The 16171-nt window shown below is 40.3% G+C and overlaps 1 protein-coding gene across 1 annotated transcript in view; it reads left to right on the plus strand.

The window, feature by feature from the left end:
* The window catches only part of si:dkey-11f4.7 (piezo-type mechanosensitive ion channel component 2), a 554199-nt gene that overhangs the window by 263533 nt on the left and 274495 nt on the right, over positions 1-16171 (plus strand). Inside the window, exons 24-25 of the mRNA XM_052147980.1 lie at positions 11310-11411; positions 11504-11669. Coding sequence (XP_052003940.1) covers positions 11310-11411; positions 11504-11669 — 268 coding nt within the window. The remainder of the gene's footprint in view (positions 1-11309; positions 11412-11503; positions 11670-16171) is intronic.

The raw sequence follows: 16171 nt of genomic DNA on the forward strand, positions 1-16171 counted from the left end.
TCTTCCTATTGGGATTGATGTAATGAACACCCCTGTTCAAGATGTAGAACATAGGCTAAATATAGAAAACATATCTCTTTTTTCAGATAAACATCAAATTTGTTTTATCGCCCAGCCCTATTGATAACATTGCATTCATTTCTCACAGCAGCTCAATAATCTCAGTGAGAGAGAGAGTTCAATTACAGGCTACGTTATAAACACCCAGAATCTAGTAAGCAGAAATATGAAATTTATCTTGATATGTTTCAGCAAATTAGAGGCAGGATTAATGCTGATACATGGCTTGAGCATGTTAAACTCACATGATACGATCATGCAATTGGCCTTTTTCACTGCGAAAATGCCTTTCAGGTGCTGCTGTAATGTTCAGGTGCTGAACTGTGCTTGAGGCATTCTCCACAGTTGGCACCAGATCTGCAGCTGCCATTTAAATAATTTATGTGTGATTTGATTTGACGGGGGTTATGAGAATCTCCCTAGCCAATCATGTTGATGGATAAAAATAAAATCAGGGCAGGGAAGTAGCGAGCACAGACGTTGGGAAAGGGAGGGATTTCTCCTGAAGTCCACTATCATCTCCAGTGTTTTGAGCTGTTCAGCTCAAGGTTGTTGTGATGGCACCAGACAGCCAGCTGATCAACCTCCCGTCTGTATGTAGACTCGTCACGGATGAGGCAGATGACTGTGGTGTCATCTGCAAACATCAGGAGCTTAACAGTGGGGTCTTTTACAATACAGTCTTTCATGTACAGGGAGTAGTGCAGAGGAGAGAGAACACAGCCCTGAGGAGCACCAGTGCTAATAGTGAAGGGTGGGTTTCCCATCTTACTGCTGCCTATCTGTCAGAAAGCTGGTGATCCATTGACAGATTGGGGTGTGCATGGAGAGCTGGGTCAGCTTGGTTGAGAGAAGATCAGACATAATGGTATTGAAGGCTGAACTGAAGTCCACAAATAGGATCCTTGCATATGTCCCAGGTGTTGCAGGATACAAGGCAGTCCCATATTGACAGCATCATCCACTGACCTGTTTGCTTGGTAAGCAAACTGAAGGGGGTCCAGCAGGGGTCCAGTGATGTCCTTTAGGGAGGCCAAAACCAGTCTCTCAAATGACTTCATGACCACAGACGTGAAAGCAACAGGTCTGTAGTCATTAATTCCTGTGATAACAGTTCTTTAGAATTTTAGAATAGGCCATGTCTTCTGCCAAACACGTCCGGTGTGCGACCCCCTTAACACTCCTTTTCTGTTTGTTTTCCAAAAATCAAACCACATGAGGATTTTATTCTATTGTAGGGTACAATTGGCTAAAGGCACCCTTTTAGACAAAATGTATTTTTCTTATTGCAAAGTGTATAAACATTTAATATATATATATATATATATATATATGTTTTAATGAATATTGATGGGGCAACAAAGTTTTAGTGAAATAACAAAGTTTTGATTTAAAATTAATTAAAAAAAGGTGAGAAGGGTGCTTTTACATAGATTCAGAATTTAGAATGTATAATTTTATTTTAACATGATTGGCAGTAATTGGATGATGCTGGATATTATTTTGAATCAGACTTAGTTATGCTAATTTCTGACTGGGGAAAAAAAAATCAGCACTGGCTATCACTTGGTTGACAGTGCAAAATGACAACATTGAGATTTTGTGCCAAAGTAAAAAAAAAAAAAATAACAAAAAGTAAAAGCAAGTCAAATTATTTTATTTGTATAGTTTCTTATTTGTGTTTTCCCCAATACAAATCTTTCCAAAGCAGCTTTACAGAAAAACAACTGTAATGTCTTAAACATCTCAAAAACATGAATAACCAACATCCCTGAAAAATGGTTCCGATCGGGTGAACAGCCTAGGACTGGTTCAAATATTTGCTATAAGTTAATTGGTCGATGGCGGCCATGCTTTTCAAGGTATGCGACATGGCATGCAACATTTCAAGTCAATTGGACCAAAAATCTAAATTCATAGTTAGAGCCATTTTTTTATTTTTAATTATTATAGTGCCACCAAAAGGCAGAGACATGCATAATGATGCATGTCTCAAACAAATTTGGTGATATCTCAATCCTTTCCAAAGTTATAATTTTTTTAGTAAAAGTAGAACACGGCTATTACGTTTGACGATAAATCAAAAGTAAAAAATTCCTTTAACTTTTCATATTGGGACTGGTTTGGTTCTGATCGGAATATGACAAGTTCTTTTCAAATGTTTTCAAACAATCCAAAATAACGGAAAAACAAGGGGGCAGAGCCAAAATTGACCCGAACTTAAAATATTCACCAAAATGCAAGGAATCACCTAAAAAAAAATGATAGCCCTTACAGTTAAAGAGTTATGGCCCAAAATGTGATTTGTTTTGGTGTTGTTGTTATTGTTATATTGTTCACTATAGTGCCACCTATGGGCCGATCAGGCCAATTCCATGTGTATGGCTAGCCAGTAAGAGAACTACTTCCTCTTTTGGCTGTTCCCGTTAGGGGTTGCCACAGTGGACCATCCATGAACCGCATATCAGAATCAGAATCAGCTTTATTGCCATGCTTACACATACAAGGAATTTGTCTTGGTGACAGATGCTTCCAGTGTACAACAATACAAACAATACCAAAAACAGCAGCAAGACATAGGTAATTAAACAAAAAACAAAAAAGAATACAATATAAATAATTATACATATACGTACATACACTCACCTTCATACATACCCACATACACACACGTAGTGCAAATCTATCACAAAAAACAGTATATTATGTACAGAGCAATTTAAGTAATGGCAGAAGTGGATATGGTGGATAATATAAATAGAATTAAACTGTGTATTGCACATAATTATTGCTCAATGGGGCAATTTAATTGTCCAGAAGGCAACAGTTCAAAAAGGTAGTGGGCAGGGTGAGTGGGGTCCAGAGTGATTTTTACAGCCTTTTTCCTCACTCTGGAAGTGTATAGGTCTTGAAGGGGGGGCAGGGGGCAACCAATAATCCTCTCAGCTGACTGAACTGTCCTTTGTAGTCTTCTGATGTCTGATTTCGTAGCTGCACCAAACCAGACAGTTATTGAAGTGCAGAGGACATATTTGCACCAGACAGCCAGCCGTTCAACCTCCTTTCTGTATGCAGACTCATCATTATCTCTGATGAGGCTGATGACAGTGGTGTCATCTGCAAACTTCAGGAGCTTGACAGAGGGGTCCTTGGTGGTGCAGTCATTGGTGTACAGGGATATTTGCCTTGGCACAGGTTTTTATGCCGGATGCCCAAGCCAGCCGGAGTACTACCTTCCCTGAAAGTTTCAAGTCACTAAGCCCTTTTGGGTTAGTCTGCACAATCAGTTTAATGACAGACAAATTAATAATAATACAAATCCTTACAAAAACGTTAGGTTTTCTAGGCCTTCAGACTTGAACCTCTAAAAATGTGACTTTCTATAGCTTTGTATTATTTTTTGTGATCAAAATTATTATTTTTTCACACATCAAACAAAGAAAAGAAAAACAACCCCTCCCAATCCCCAGCCCCACCCTGACCCTCAACAAACACCCCTGTGGTCGCACATGAGCATATACACAAAACAAATAAATAAATAAATAAATGAAATGATAATCACACACATTAATAACTACACCTCTCTCTTCTCTGCCCCACCCTGAGAGGCCTCCAAGAACGCCAAATATTTGCCCCATTTCCCAACAAACAAATACAAATTCCCCAATCATCTAGATCAGGGGTTTTCAAACTGGGGACCCCAGGGGGGGCCGCAAGAGGGAGCTAGGGGGTCCTCGAAAAACTTGACCGAAAAAAAAAACATATATGTAAGATTATAATTTTTTTACATAATTAATTTTTTTAACCTAAATATGTTAATAACCAAATCAACATATAGTTTCGTGATGTATAAGAGTTGTTCCTTGTAACGTGTTTATCATGAAATACTTTGCGCTATTTACGTTTTGCACTTATAGTAAGGTGAACGGAGCAATTAGCGGCTAAGTACATGCTCTACAAATGATGGAAAGATTTTTTAATAATCGCACTCCTGCAAGCAGTTCGTGTCAATCTGACTTGGCGAACGCTAAACAAAAAAACTAGAAATCATGACAAATCTTACATTCCGTTTGGTTTTACCTGTATGTTAAAGCAGGGAGTCGAGCGACCCCAGTGTGTTCTCTGTCAAGAGATTCTCTCCAATGAGTGCATGAAACCATCCAAGCTCAAACGCCATCTACAGCAGAAACATCCCAGTGAGGCAGGAAAGTCCACTGACTATTTCAAACATCAGGAGTTGTGTTTGGCCCGGCAGACTAGTACTTTTCGGCAGCAAGCATCGGTCCCTGAGAGGAGTTTAAAGGCTCACTCCTGTTGTGGCAAAAAATTATCAACCAACCATTATCACTGCGTAAGATACACTCTGATTCAAACAGTCTTTTAAAATTATTTATTCTTGCAAGAAGGATCCGGTCATTACACAGGAGTTGATCTGTGCCGTGAGTGGGACCCAGAGGGGAGGGCTGACCTGTATTTTATACTTTTTTATCCCAAGGTTTTCAGACAGAAGCAGATCCTCCCCCTCTGCATCCCTCAGACACAGAGGCATTCCCCTGTAATGACTATTACTGATCAATGAGTATCAAAATTTCTACAACATTCCACATTGTGCGTGCTAAGAAGCCGCAAACGATTGGCGAAGCATTATTATTAGCAGCTACTAAAGACATTGTCAGGGAGTTATTTGGAGAGGAAGCAGCATGAAAAGTAGATTGTGTGCCTTTGTCGGACAATACAGTGAGCAGATGCATAGGTGACATGTCCAATGATATTCTTCGCAGCTTTTAGAACAAGTGCAAGCCAGTGAATATTTTGCACTGCAGTTGGATGAAAGCACTGATGTTGCAAATCAAGCACAGCTTCCTCGGACAGGACAAATTTATCAAGGAACTTCTTTTTTTGTAGACCCCTTGAAGGCAGAACCACAGGGCAGGACATATTTAATATGATGGATCAGTTCATGACGGTCAATTCAATAGACTGGTCTCGGTGTGTTGGTGTGTGCACTGATGATGCTGCCGCTATGACCGGTTGTCATACATGGCAGATTTTTTCCAGCAACTCAGTGTCCTCAATCAGAGCATGCAAGGGCACAACGTTCACATACTGAACACACAAGATAAGGTGCGCGCGTTCACGCAAAGAATATCTCTGTGGGAAAGCAAACTGAACGAGGGAGTTACAGAAATGTTTCCTCTCTATTACCAGGAGTGCATCTCCTCCACTGCTGGCAATATCACACCCATAACCCAGTCTCACCTGTCACATCTTCAGGGCTATTTTAAACAGTATTTCCCAGATTTGAACAACACCCACCTGGACTATGTTAGAAACACATTTGCACCAGGGATTGGCACTCATCTGGATCTAGCATCCCAAGAGCAACTGATTGATTTGACAAATGAGGGAGAGATGAAAACAAAGTTCCCCTGCCTTCCTCTGTCAGAGTTTTGGATGTTTGTGAGAAAGGACTACCCTGTTTTTTCTGAGAAGGCAATAAAGTGTCTTTTACCATTTGCCACAACCTACTTGTGTGAAGCTGGATTTTCAGCACTGAAAGTACTTAAGTCCAAGCACCGGGCCCGTCTGGAGGTCGAAAGTGACTTGCGCCTGGCTCTCACTAAAATTAAACCACGCATTGACAAACTGTACAGATGTCACGATTCCTTGTTGTCTGTCCTGTGTTTTCTGTTTCACTGATCACGTTCCATGTCACGTTGTCCGCCCCGTATTGTACTTGTCTATTGTCATGCACTACATTTCCCATAGTTCCCTGCCTTCATCACTGCCCATGCATTTCATTGTTCTCACCTGTATGTCGTTTAGTCATTAGTGTGTCTGTGTATTTAAACCCTGTTTGTTCCTCTATCCCTTGTCGTTCATTTAGGTTTGTAGATGGTATGTGTATGTAGATGTTCTTGTTATCTTTGCCACCCGTGGATGTTTCCCAGCCTGTGTTCTTCTTTTATGTCTTTCGTGTTTTTGTTTTATTTTCCCATTGTGGATGTTTGATTTGTTCCAGTGTTTGTCTAGTTATTTTTAAAACAATAAAACCTAACCGCACTTAGATCCAAACCCCTCGTCTGACCTCGTCTGCCTTCCTGCTCAGCATAACAGAACGAACGACCACAAATTAATCTAGCGGTTCAACAGGCAAACTACCAACTTCTCTGCCTAAAGCAAGAGGACCGTCCAGTGGAAGACCACATGATCATTTTAAGTGATCATTTTCCACCCTTTCTCTGGCCCTCTGTCTGAAACGCTCAGTTTTGGCCTCAGCGTCTCCTTTAAACTTCAAAGTAAACGCTGACTGTTCTGATTGGCTAACATCTTGCAGCCTCTCAAATACAGACATATTTGAAATTCAATCGGAAGAGAATAAACAAGCTCTCCACAACATTTTAAAACTACATTTCAGCATTTACACACAATGCACATCAAACAAATTGCAAGTAATCATGCATATTAGCAATATAAACTGTCAAACAGTTAGACATTTGCTTAGTTTACTTACTTTTTACAGTGAAGTCTAAGTTTTTTTTAATTGCCTCATTCTTCAATAACTGTTCCTCTGCAAAACTTGAATCATATTATGATTGGTTCACAAGCAGTCCATGCTGATATTAGCCGCACAAACACAGTCCATAGCATGGTGAAACATGATGCACATATTTGACATCAAAAAAGTGATATGATGTCATTAAGGAACTGCCCCTTGGGAGCCTAATAGAGAAACTACAGCATGTTTTAACAGCTTTACATAACAGTTTAAAACACTTGGACAGATGAAACATCAATCCAATACATTTTTATGCAAGACTAAAGGATGATTATATGAGAATTGCTAACCAATGTAGCCTTTAGTATCATATAAAAAGCACACATTTTTATGTATATATACATTCTATGAACGGAATCCACATATGATCAGAAAAAGATATTGTGAAGCAGTTCAATAGAAAGGAGGAGGCGAGAACCGGCCTGGCGATATAAACAATATTTTAATGATTAACTTAAACAAAAGACAAACACACACACGACGGACAAGTCCGTAAACGATCTCTCTCTCGTCGCACCACCAGCCGCAATCGGCCTTTATCCCTCTTGGAGGCTTAATTAGCCTGATAAGGGACCGGGTGTGTAGAATCCCAACACGGCCCCACCCCCCGCCCTGTCACAGATATCTTTGTGTACACACTGTGAGGTTTTGAAGTTTAGAGCAGCAGAAATAGTTAACCTTGTGTAAAATGTCATGTGAACATTTAGCTTTATGCTAAGCAAAAATACTGTGGACCCTATTTTAAGAGCGTTAAGTGCAGCGCTATGCCATGAGTCATAAGCACAAAGTCAGTGGGCATGGCCATGAAGTTTTGGAATTTTCGTGCAAGTATGTGCTAGTCTAGCCGCAAATGGGTTTGGAAAATTAAGCGCTGGGCTGCAATTTAATTCTGAAGTTGTTCTCCGGTGATTGCATCATCTGCATCCTATTATATAGTACATTCCCTCAAGCACCAGCAATATAAAAAAGACAGTACATGCATAAGAATTTAGTTTAAATGGAATGTATGCAATGAATTAGAAGATTCTAAATATGGACATGCTCCTTTATCCTCCTGAGACCCCCACATGACTGCTGTGTACCTTTAAAATTTCCCTTTTTGATTTGTAACTATTAGCACCTAAAAAAATTAATAAAAATTGAGAGCAAATAGTTTTCCTAAAAATGTATGTCCACATAATTGGACAGCAGGACTAAATTGTGAAATTTTAAGTAATACCAAGCTATAGAAAGTCACTTTTTTATTTTCATCAAATACTGTAGGTTACTTGTGTTTTTGAGACGTTATCAACATTTCAGCTGATTTTCTATAAAGCTGAATAAAAAATATGGATTAAATGTAATGGCTTGCATCATCAAATTACTGCCAACCATCTTAAAATAAAATTTTGCATTATAAAATTCTGAATGTACACTCACCTAAAGGATTATTAGGAACACCATACTAATACTGTGTTTGACCCCCTTTCGCCTTCAGAACTGCCTTAATTCTACGTGGCATTGATTCAACAAGGTGCTGAAAGCATTCTTTAGAAATGTTGGCCCATATTGATAGGATAGCATCTTGCAGTTGATGGAGATTTGTGGGATGCACATCCAGGGCACGAAGCTCCCGTTCCACCACATCCCAAAGATGCTCTATTGGGTTGAGATCTGGTGACTGTGGGGGCCATTTTAGTACAGTGAACTCATTGTCATGTTCAAGAAACCAATTTGAAATGATTCGAGCTTTGTGACATGGTGCATTATCCTGCTGGAAGTAGCCATCAGAGGATGGGTACATGGTGGCCATAAAGGGATGGACATGGTCAGAAACAATGCTCAGGTAGGCCATGGCATTTAAACGATACCCAATTGGCACTAAGGGGCCTAAAGTGTGCCAAGAAAACATCCCCCACACCATTACACCACCACCACCAGCCTGCACAGTGGTAACAAGGCATGATGGATCCATGTTCTCATTCTGTTTACGCCAAATTCTGACTCTACCATCTGAATGTCTCAACAGAAATCGAGACTCATCAGACCAGGCAACATTTTTCCAGTCTTCAACTGTCCAATTTTGGTGAGCTTTTGCAAATTGTAGCCTCTTTTTCCTATTTGTAGTGGAGATGAGTGGTACCCGGTGGGGTCTTCTGCTGTTGTAGCCCATCCGCCTCAAGGTTGTGCGTGTTGTGGCTTCACAAATGCTTTGCTGCATACCTCGGTTGTAACGAGTGGTTATTTCAGGCAAAGTTGCTCTTCTATCAGCTTGAATCAGTCGGCCCATTCTCCTCTGACCTCTAGCATCAACAAGGCATTTTCGCCCACAGGACTGCCGCATACTGGATGTTTTTCCCTTTTCACACCATTCTTTGTAAACCCTAGAAATGGTTGTGCGTGAAAATCCCAGTAACTGAGCAGATTGTGAAATACTCAGACCGGCCCGTCTGGCACCAACAACCTGCCACGTCAAAATTGCTTAAATCACCTTTCTTTCCCATTCTGACATTCAGTTTGGAGTTCAGGAGATTGTCTTGACCAGGACCACACCCCTAAATGCATTGAAGCAACTGCCATGTGATTGGTTGATTAGATAATTGCATTAATGAGAAATTGAACAGGTGTTCCTAATAATCCTTTAGGTGAGTGTATGTACTTATTATTATTGTCCGATGTCTGCCAATCATATCTGCCAAACATGTTGAGTGGGCATCTGCAGCCTGAAACTGAACTTTTGGTCAGATTTTAGGAGTGAATGTTTTAACCTCAGTGTGCTGTCTGTCTGCACTGGTCTCAGAAAAGTATTTTATCCTTACTCCATATAAAGCCTATGAAAGCAAAACATTTTCAGCTTTTGGATGAATAATTGTTTTCTCAATGTGAAAATGCACAGTAAATATATAGGAACATGTTTACTAATGTTTAGAACCATGAATAGAATTACTAATGAATAGAACCAGTGATAACAAATTAAAATGTAACATAAATTATATTAAAATGAAGCAAAATGATCCGCTGATGTGTTATAGTTTAAAATTATTCAAAATAACTAACTTTTTCTAAATAACCCAAAAATAACCCATTTTCCCCACATATGTGGACTTCATTTTTATCAGCGCATTGACGCCTGAAATTAAATAGATTTTTAAAGCAGCATATCAAACATAACTAGAGATACTACTCTTTACAACCAAACAGGTTTCAATCAAAACCTTAGAGTTTTTTTTTTACCAGTGGTCCTTTTGTTGGCACTGTGCCCATAGGAGCGTTTCATGGAAATCGACATTGTGCTGTTGTATCATGTGACTTCAGAAAGTTTAAATTATGCGTTGCTTAAAGCGAAGCCAAAATACAATGTTCACGCAAGTGGACGCGGGGTCGAAATGCATAGAAATTATGATTCTCTTCAGTATTTGGACATACGCTCCAATAAATTATAGAGAATGTAAGAATTATTAATACATTTTATCTACTGACACACAAATGATGTCTAGTATTAACAGTGATTGTATAGGCATGCACTTCACTTCTGCTGATCGATTTAGATTTTGACAAATTTAATCTATTTATTGAAACACAAAAAAATTAAACCAAAAATATTTCACATTTAAAAAAAAAAAAAAAAGCACTTCAAACAAAACAAAAATATAATCAAAATAACGAAGTGATGGATACCAAATCCACAAACATTTTACCCTCTGCAACTTCTTCCACCGGCCCTGTTACGATGAGCTGGAAGGCAGACGAGGGGTGAGGATCTAATTGCAGAGTTAGATTTATTTGACAGGGTGAAAAACTAAATAGACAAAACCAAAACAAAGGAAACACCCACAATGGGGAAATACAACAAAAACACGGAAAACATACAAAGGTTTAACAGACAGAATAAACATCAAAGGGCACGGAAACAAGCATCCATAAACATCGACAATCAACAGGGGAATGGAGAAACAACAGGGTTTAAATACACAGGAGACATGAAGATGATGACAAACGACGATCAGGTGAGAACAATGACACAGGGCTGGCAGTGATGAGGGCCGGGAATCATGGGAAGTGTAGTTTTACAAAGGGAATAGGAGTTTGAGACAAAGACTAGTGAAACACAGGGCAGACAACAAGGCAATCGTGACAGGCCCCTTTTGCAGTGACTTTAAAAGAAAATGAAAACAGGGGGAAAGTACCAATAAAAATGAGATCATAAACACAATTTTAAATACAAACATAATAATACTTACTGAAGAATAAGCCAAGATAGTTTAACAGAAATCGAATAAATGCATAAAACAGCTACAAAAGGGATTGTCAGGAATTTTGATTTTCTTTTTAAGATTTTGGACATTAACTTTTTTCCACCTGCTAGTGGAGTCTCCAAACTGCAAATGCATGAACTGAGTTTAAACTCTGCACTGAGATAAGAAGTGGTTTTGGAATGTCTTAGCACAATGACCATTAGCAAATTGTGCTTTGCGCCACTTCATTACCATACAATTAAACCACAGTTTGCTCAAACACTCCCACTAGAAGTGGCATGAAATTTGCATTTAGAATTAGAGCTCTCACAAAAACTGGATGAGGCATCGTGCATGGTCGTAGTGCGAAGCACAGCGCTTTGTACACTCACGGAAATAGAGCCCCTAAAGTTTTCTGCTGTGGAATCAACTTTGAAAATTCTTGGAAAGTATGAAACACCTCCACTCTCTGCTAGATTATCCCTGGAGGAGATCATCTTCAGCTTTGCGCTCTAATCTAATAAAGTGGCTGTATCTACCAGACTACACCATGAGTCCCAACCCCACATTCATCCTCTGTGAGTCACTTCATTAGAACACAAACAGCTGATCTTCAAAAAGCAATTAGTATATCACTTGCTCATCTCTGTCTTGTGTTTGTGGTCAGTAGATGATTTCCTGCTGTTGTTGGTGGCATCTCTGCAGTGGCAGGTATTTGAGATTGAAAATCAGGCTTGCATGAGGCATCTGGCAGGAGAGAATGTGGAGATCAGCAGAAGTCTGGACCCACAAACCCTCAACCAGTACACGCTTGTCAACAACTTCCTACACTGCCGGTGTGTATTAATTTTTCTTTTAATACTGTATTTATCTGGGTTGTTACATTTGTTCATACACTACCAGTCAGAAGTTTGGACACACTTGACTGAATGTATGTTTAAAAAAAACATACAAACATACAAAAAAAAAAAAAAAAAAAAAGGTTTCCATCCAGTGGCATAAACGCCTGTGTGTAAATACTTCTCAAAACGTCAGATTGCATACCCGTTAATTAATTGTCTGTTTTGTCTATGGAATGTAATAATCGATTAATGACTAAAGTAATACCCATTGTGTTACAGAGCTTGTCTCAGATTACATGCATGCTCTCACAACAGGCGCTGAGCTTGAGACTTTGAAACAAGCATGCACTAAGTTTATACTACTGAGTTTGGCTTCCTGTGTCAGTATTAATAGCTTTATGCATGCATTTTTTGCATCCAGTTTTTACCTGAATGCAGATATAAAGGGATAGTTCACTCCAAAAAGAAAATTCAGTCATTGTTTACTCACACCTGTGTTGTTATAACCCCATATACGTTCTTTCTTTCTTTTAACACAAAGGGAGAAATTGTGAAAAAAATTGGTATACTCTGGCAGTTTATGGTGACCACTTTGACCACTTCAAGTTTCAAAAGCATAAAAAAGTATAATTAAGAAGTCTAATAAATTATTGCATGAGACTCATGAATGTTAAGAAAGCATACGATGAGCTTTGGTGAGAAACAAACCGAAATCGAATGTATTATTTAGTGAAACTGTTGACCGACCATTACTCTCCTCTGCGTGTTCATGATGAGACTGCAGGACAGAAAAAATTCACGCAGCCCCCTCTGGACATGGAGTTTTCAAGAGAAAATGTGTTTTGTTTATCTAAAAACAGGTCCACCACAGTGATAGAAACAACAGAACTACACACCAACCAAAGAACCGATCTTTCTAAATATGTCTGATGAGGGACTTCCGGCTGAGCGATAGATGGAGTAAGACGCAACTCTCGGGGCTCCTGCAACAACCCTTAATACTATGTTATAGGCACTTTTTTCGGGTAGTGCTTTTGGTGTAAGTCGTGTCCAACACTTTAATGTTCACTTTTTGATGTCCAAAATGCCAGCAAATTCCAAAAGCGGGAACATTTCGTCTGCTTCGCTGCAGCGGCCTGATCCACACGCTGCATCCTCGTCTCGCAGTGATCCCTCCTCCCCCAGCGGGGGAGTTGATATGCCCGCTGTCCCTCCCGATTTCAAGGAGGACCTCCTCTCTTCACTCCGACACGAAATGGAGGCTATTTTCAAAACTGAGCTCCAGAAGGCCCTTGGCGAAAACTTGTCTTCTATCAAGGAAGAGTTACAGACCGTAAAGTCGGAATTGACAGATAGTATTACGAATATCCAGTCAGATGTGAACACCTTGAAGAGTACTGTGGGGGAAATGGAAACATCACTCTCCACCTGCTGTGATGACATCGTTACGCTACAGGCTAAAGTGGAGCACCTATCTGCCGAGTTGGGGAGAGTGGAAAACAAATGCGAGGATCTCGAGGCAAGGTCGCGGCACAATAATCTAAGGATCGTGGGTGTCCCTGAAGACTCGACCAGCTCTTCCACTCCGGCAGCTGTTTCCACTTTGCTTAAAGAGGCCTTGAAGCTGGACAAAGAGCCCCTTCTGGACCGCGCTCATCGCACCCTACAGCCGAAGCCAAACCCGGCGAGTGCCCCCGCCCAATAATCGCCCGACTACATTATCATGTGGACTGTGTGGACATCCTGCGGCGGGCCAGAGCCCAACAATGGGTGAAGGTTGGTGACATGGTTGTCTCTATCTTTCCCGATCACACCGCGAAGACAGCCCGTGCTCGTGCCGCCTTCAATGACATCCGGCGCCAGCTTCGTGAGATACCGGGAATACGGTTTGGTCTGCTTTATCCGGCACGCCTCCGCGTTACACGTGACGGCACCGAGAGAGAGTTTAAATCCCCGGAGGATGTCAGAGCCTTCATTAGGACACTGATTAAGTAAGGAAACTGATGACATAACAGGCTGATTATCCGTCTACAGAATTGAATTGGACGACTATTAACTCTACAACACAAGATGTTGCAGTGAATATGTTTGCGTGCCTTGCTCTTTATCATTGTTTAGTTTGCAGGAGCCCGACCTTGGTTGACTATTACTATTGGGTCAACAGCTGTTTCTTTTTGTTAGGGATTTGACTCCTTGTGGAGTTTGCACTGGGTTCTCCATTGTTTGGGGATGGGGACGATGTAAGTGCTATGGTGAGAGTGGGAGGGGTTTGGGACTGTTCGCTGTCTTGCCAGTTTGGCCTTCTAAGTGTTTGTTTGGAGTGTGTGTGTTTTTCTCTTTTTTTTTCTCCCTTTTTGTTTCCTCTCCCCTTTTCCTTCTCTCAGAGGTGTTGCTTCATTTTCATTTTCTTCCTACCGTAAGCAATTAATAAATGGCCATTAATATTGGACACTCTGGCTCACATGTGAACTTCGTTCACCCCAAGTTGCTCCCAATGGCAGGCTAGCGCCTTGCATGGCAGCTCTGCCGCCATTGGTGTGTGAATGTGAGTGTGGATGGGTGATTGGGACACAGTGTAAAGCACTTTGGTAACCTCTAAGGTTAATAAAAAAGCACTATATAAGTGCAGACCATTTACCATTTACCATTTTGTGAGCTGGAACATTAAAGGTATGGGGAGCCCTATAAAAAGCTCTAGGGTATTTGCTCATCTGAAACGGCTTAATGCGGACATAGTGTTTCTACAAGAAACTCATATGCGCACCACAGACCAGGTTAGGCTTAAATGTCCATGTATTTCTGAGGTGTTTCACTCTAATTTCCAGAGGGGTAGCTGTTTTAATTGGTAAGTCAATTCACTTTTCATCATCAAAAGTAATAACAGATGAAAATGGCAGATACTTAATAATTTCAGGTACATTGCTCTTTGAGCGCCTCCCTTCATTACATAATACTCTACTTATATTTGCAGGAGACATGAATTGCGTTGTTGACCCTAGGTTGGATCGCTCTACTTCCAAGACCATGACACCCTCATGTCAAGTACGCTTTATGATTTCATGGCCAAGAATGGTTGCATTGATCCTTGGAGATTCTATAATTCCAATATAAAGGAATATTCTATCTTTTCGCAGATGCATATGTCCTTCTCTAGAATTGATTATTTTTTCATTGACGCCAAACTCATTTCCAAAGTGTCTGGTTAAATATCATCCGATTGTGATTTCTGATCATGCTCCGCTTTCTTTGGATATTCAGCTTTCCCCCCAACCCCGATATTCAACACCGTGGAGGTTTAATACTTTGCTTTTGTCAGACAGCGGGTTTAATACATTTATTGCCGCTTCGACTGATGACTTTATTGAAATAAATCAGAATGAGGTTCAACCTATTTCTTGTTCTCTGCTGTGGGAATCACTAAAAGCGTACTTACGGGGCCAAATAATTTCCTACTCCGCACATTTAAACAAAACGTGTACAGCCAAACTTCAAGAGCTATTGACTAAAATTGACGAAATAGATAGACAATTGGTCATTGGCCCCTCTTCTGCCTTACTTAAAGAGCATGTTGACTTACAGACTGAATTTGACCTCATTACAACTGCTGATGCAGAGCGCCTTCTACGTTCACGCTCCGCATATTATGAACATGGCGATAAGGCGAGTCGACTCTTGGCCCACCAACTGTGTCGCCAGACAACCTCACGCATGATCCCTCAAATAAAAGATTAATCTGGCATACTCCATACAGACCCTAATACCATTAACTCACTGTTTTGCTCATTCTATTCCTCTCTGTATATGGCTGAATTTCCATCTGGGACTTCTGAAATGAGTGCTTTTTTAAGCAGTCTCAATTTCCCTACCATTAACCCGGATGTTGCTAAAGATCTTGATTCACCATTAACCTTTAACCGAAATCAACCTAGACATAAATAGCATGCAAAACAATAAAGCTCCTGGCCCTGATGGATTCCCAGTAGAAATTTTTAAAAGATTTAAATCTAAACTGTCCCCATTATTACATTCTGTATATAAGGAATCTCTGCAGGATGGCTCTCTTCCTCCTACTTTAAGACAAGCTTCTATAAATCTGCTTTTAAAGACAGACAAAGATCCGAATCTCTGCAGCTCTTATAGACCCCTCTCCTTGATAAATGTGGATGCTAAGATTCTTGCTAAGGCTTTGGCTAGTCGCTTGGAAAGAATTCTTCCTATCATAGTTTCAGAAGAACAAACTGGATTTATAAAGGGGCGTCAACTATTTTACAATGTCCGCACCCTTTTAAATATGATCTACTCCAAACCCTCCTCTACAACCCCTGAAGTAGTGATCTCAGTCGATGCTGAAAAAGCATTCGACAGGGTTGAATGAGACTATGAGACTGTATTACATAAATTTGGATTGGGTGATACATTTATTGCTTGGATATGCCTTCTGTACACATCCCCGCAAGCTAGTATCTCCACCAATGGTATACAATCAACTTATTTTA

The sequence above is a fragment of the Xyrauchen texanus genome, chromosome 18, assembly GCF_025860055.1.
Source record: "Xyrauchen texanus isolate HMW12.3.18 chromosome 18, RBS_HiC_50CHRs, whole genome shotgun sequence".
In the NCBI taxonomy this organism is placed as follows: domain Eukaryota; kingdom Metazoa; phylum Chordata; class Actinopteri; order Cypriniformes; family Catostomidae; genus Xyrauchen; species Xyrauchen texanus.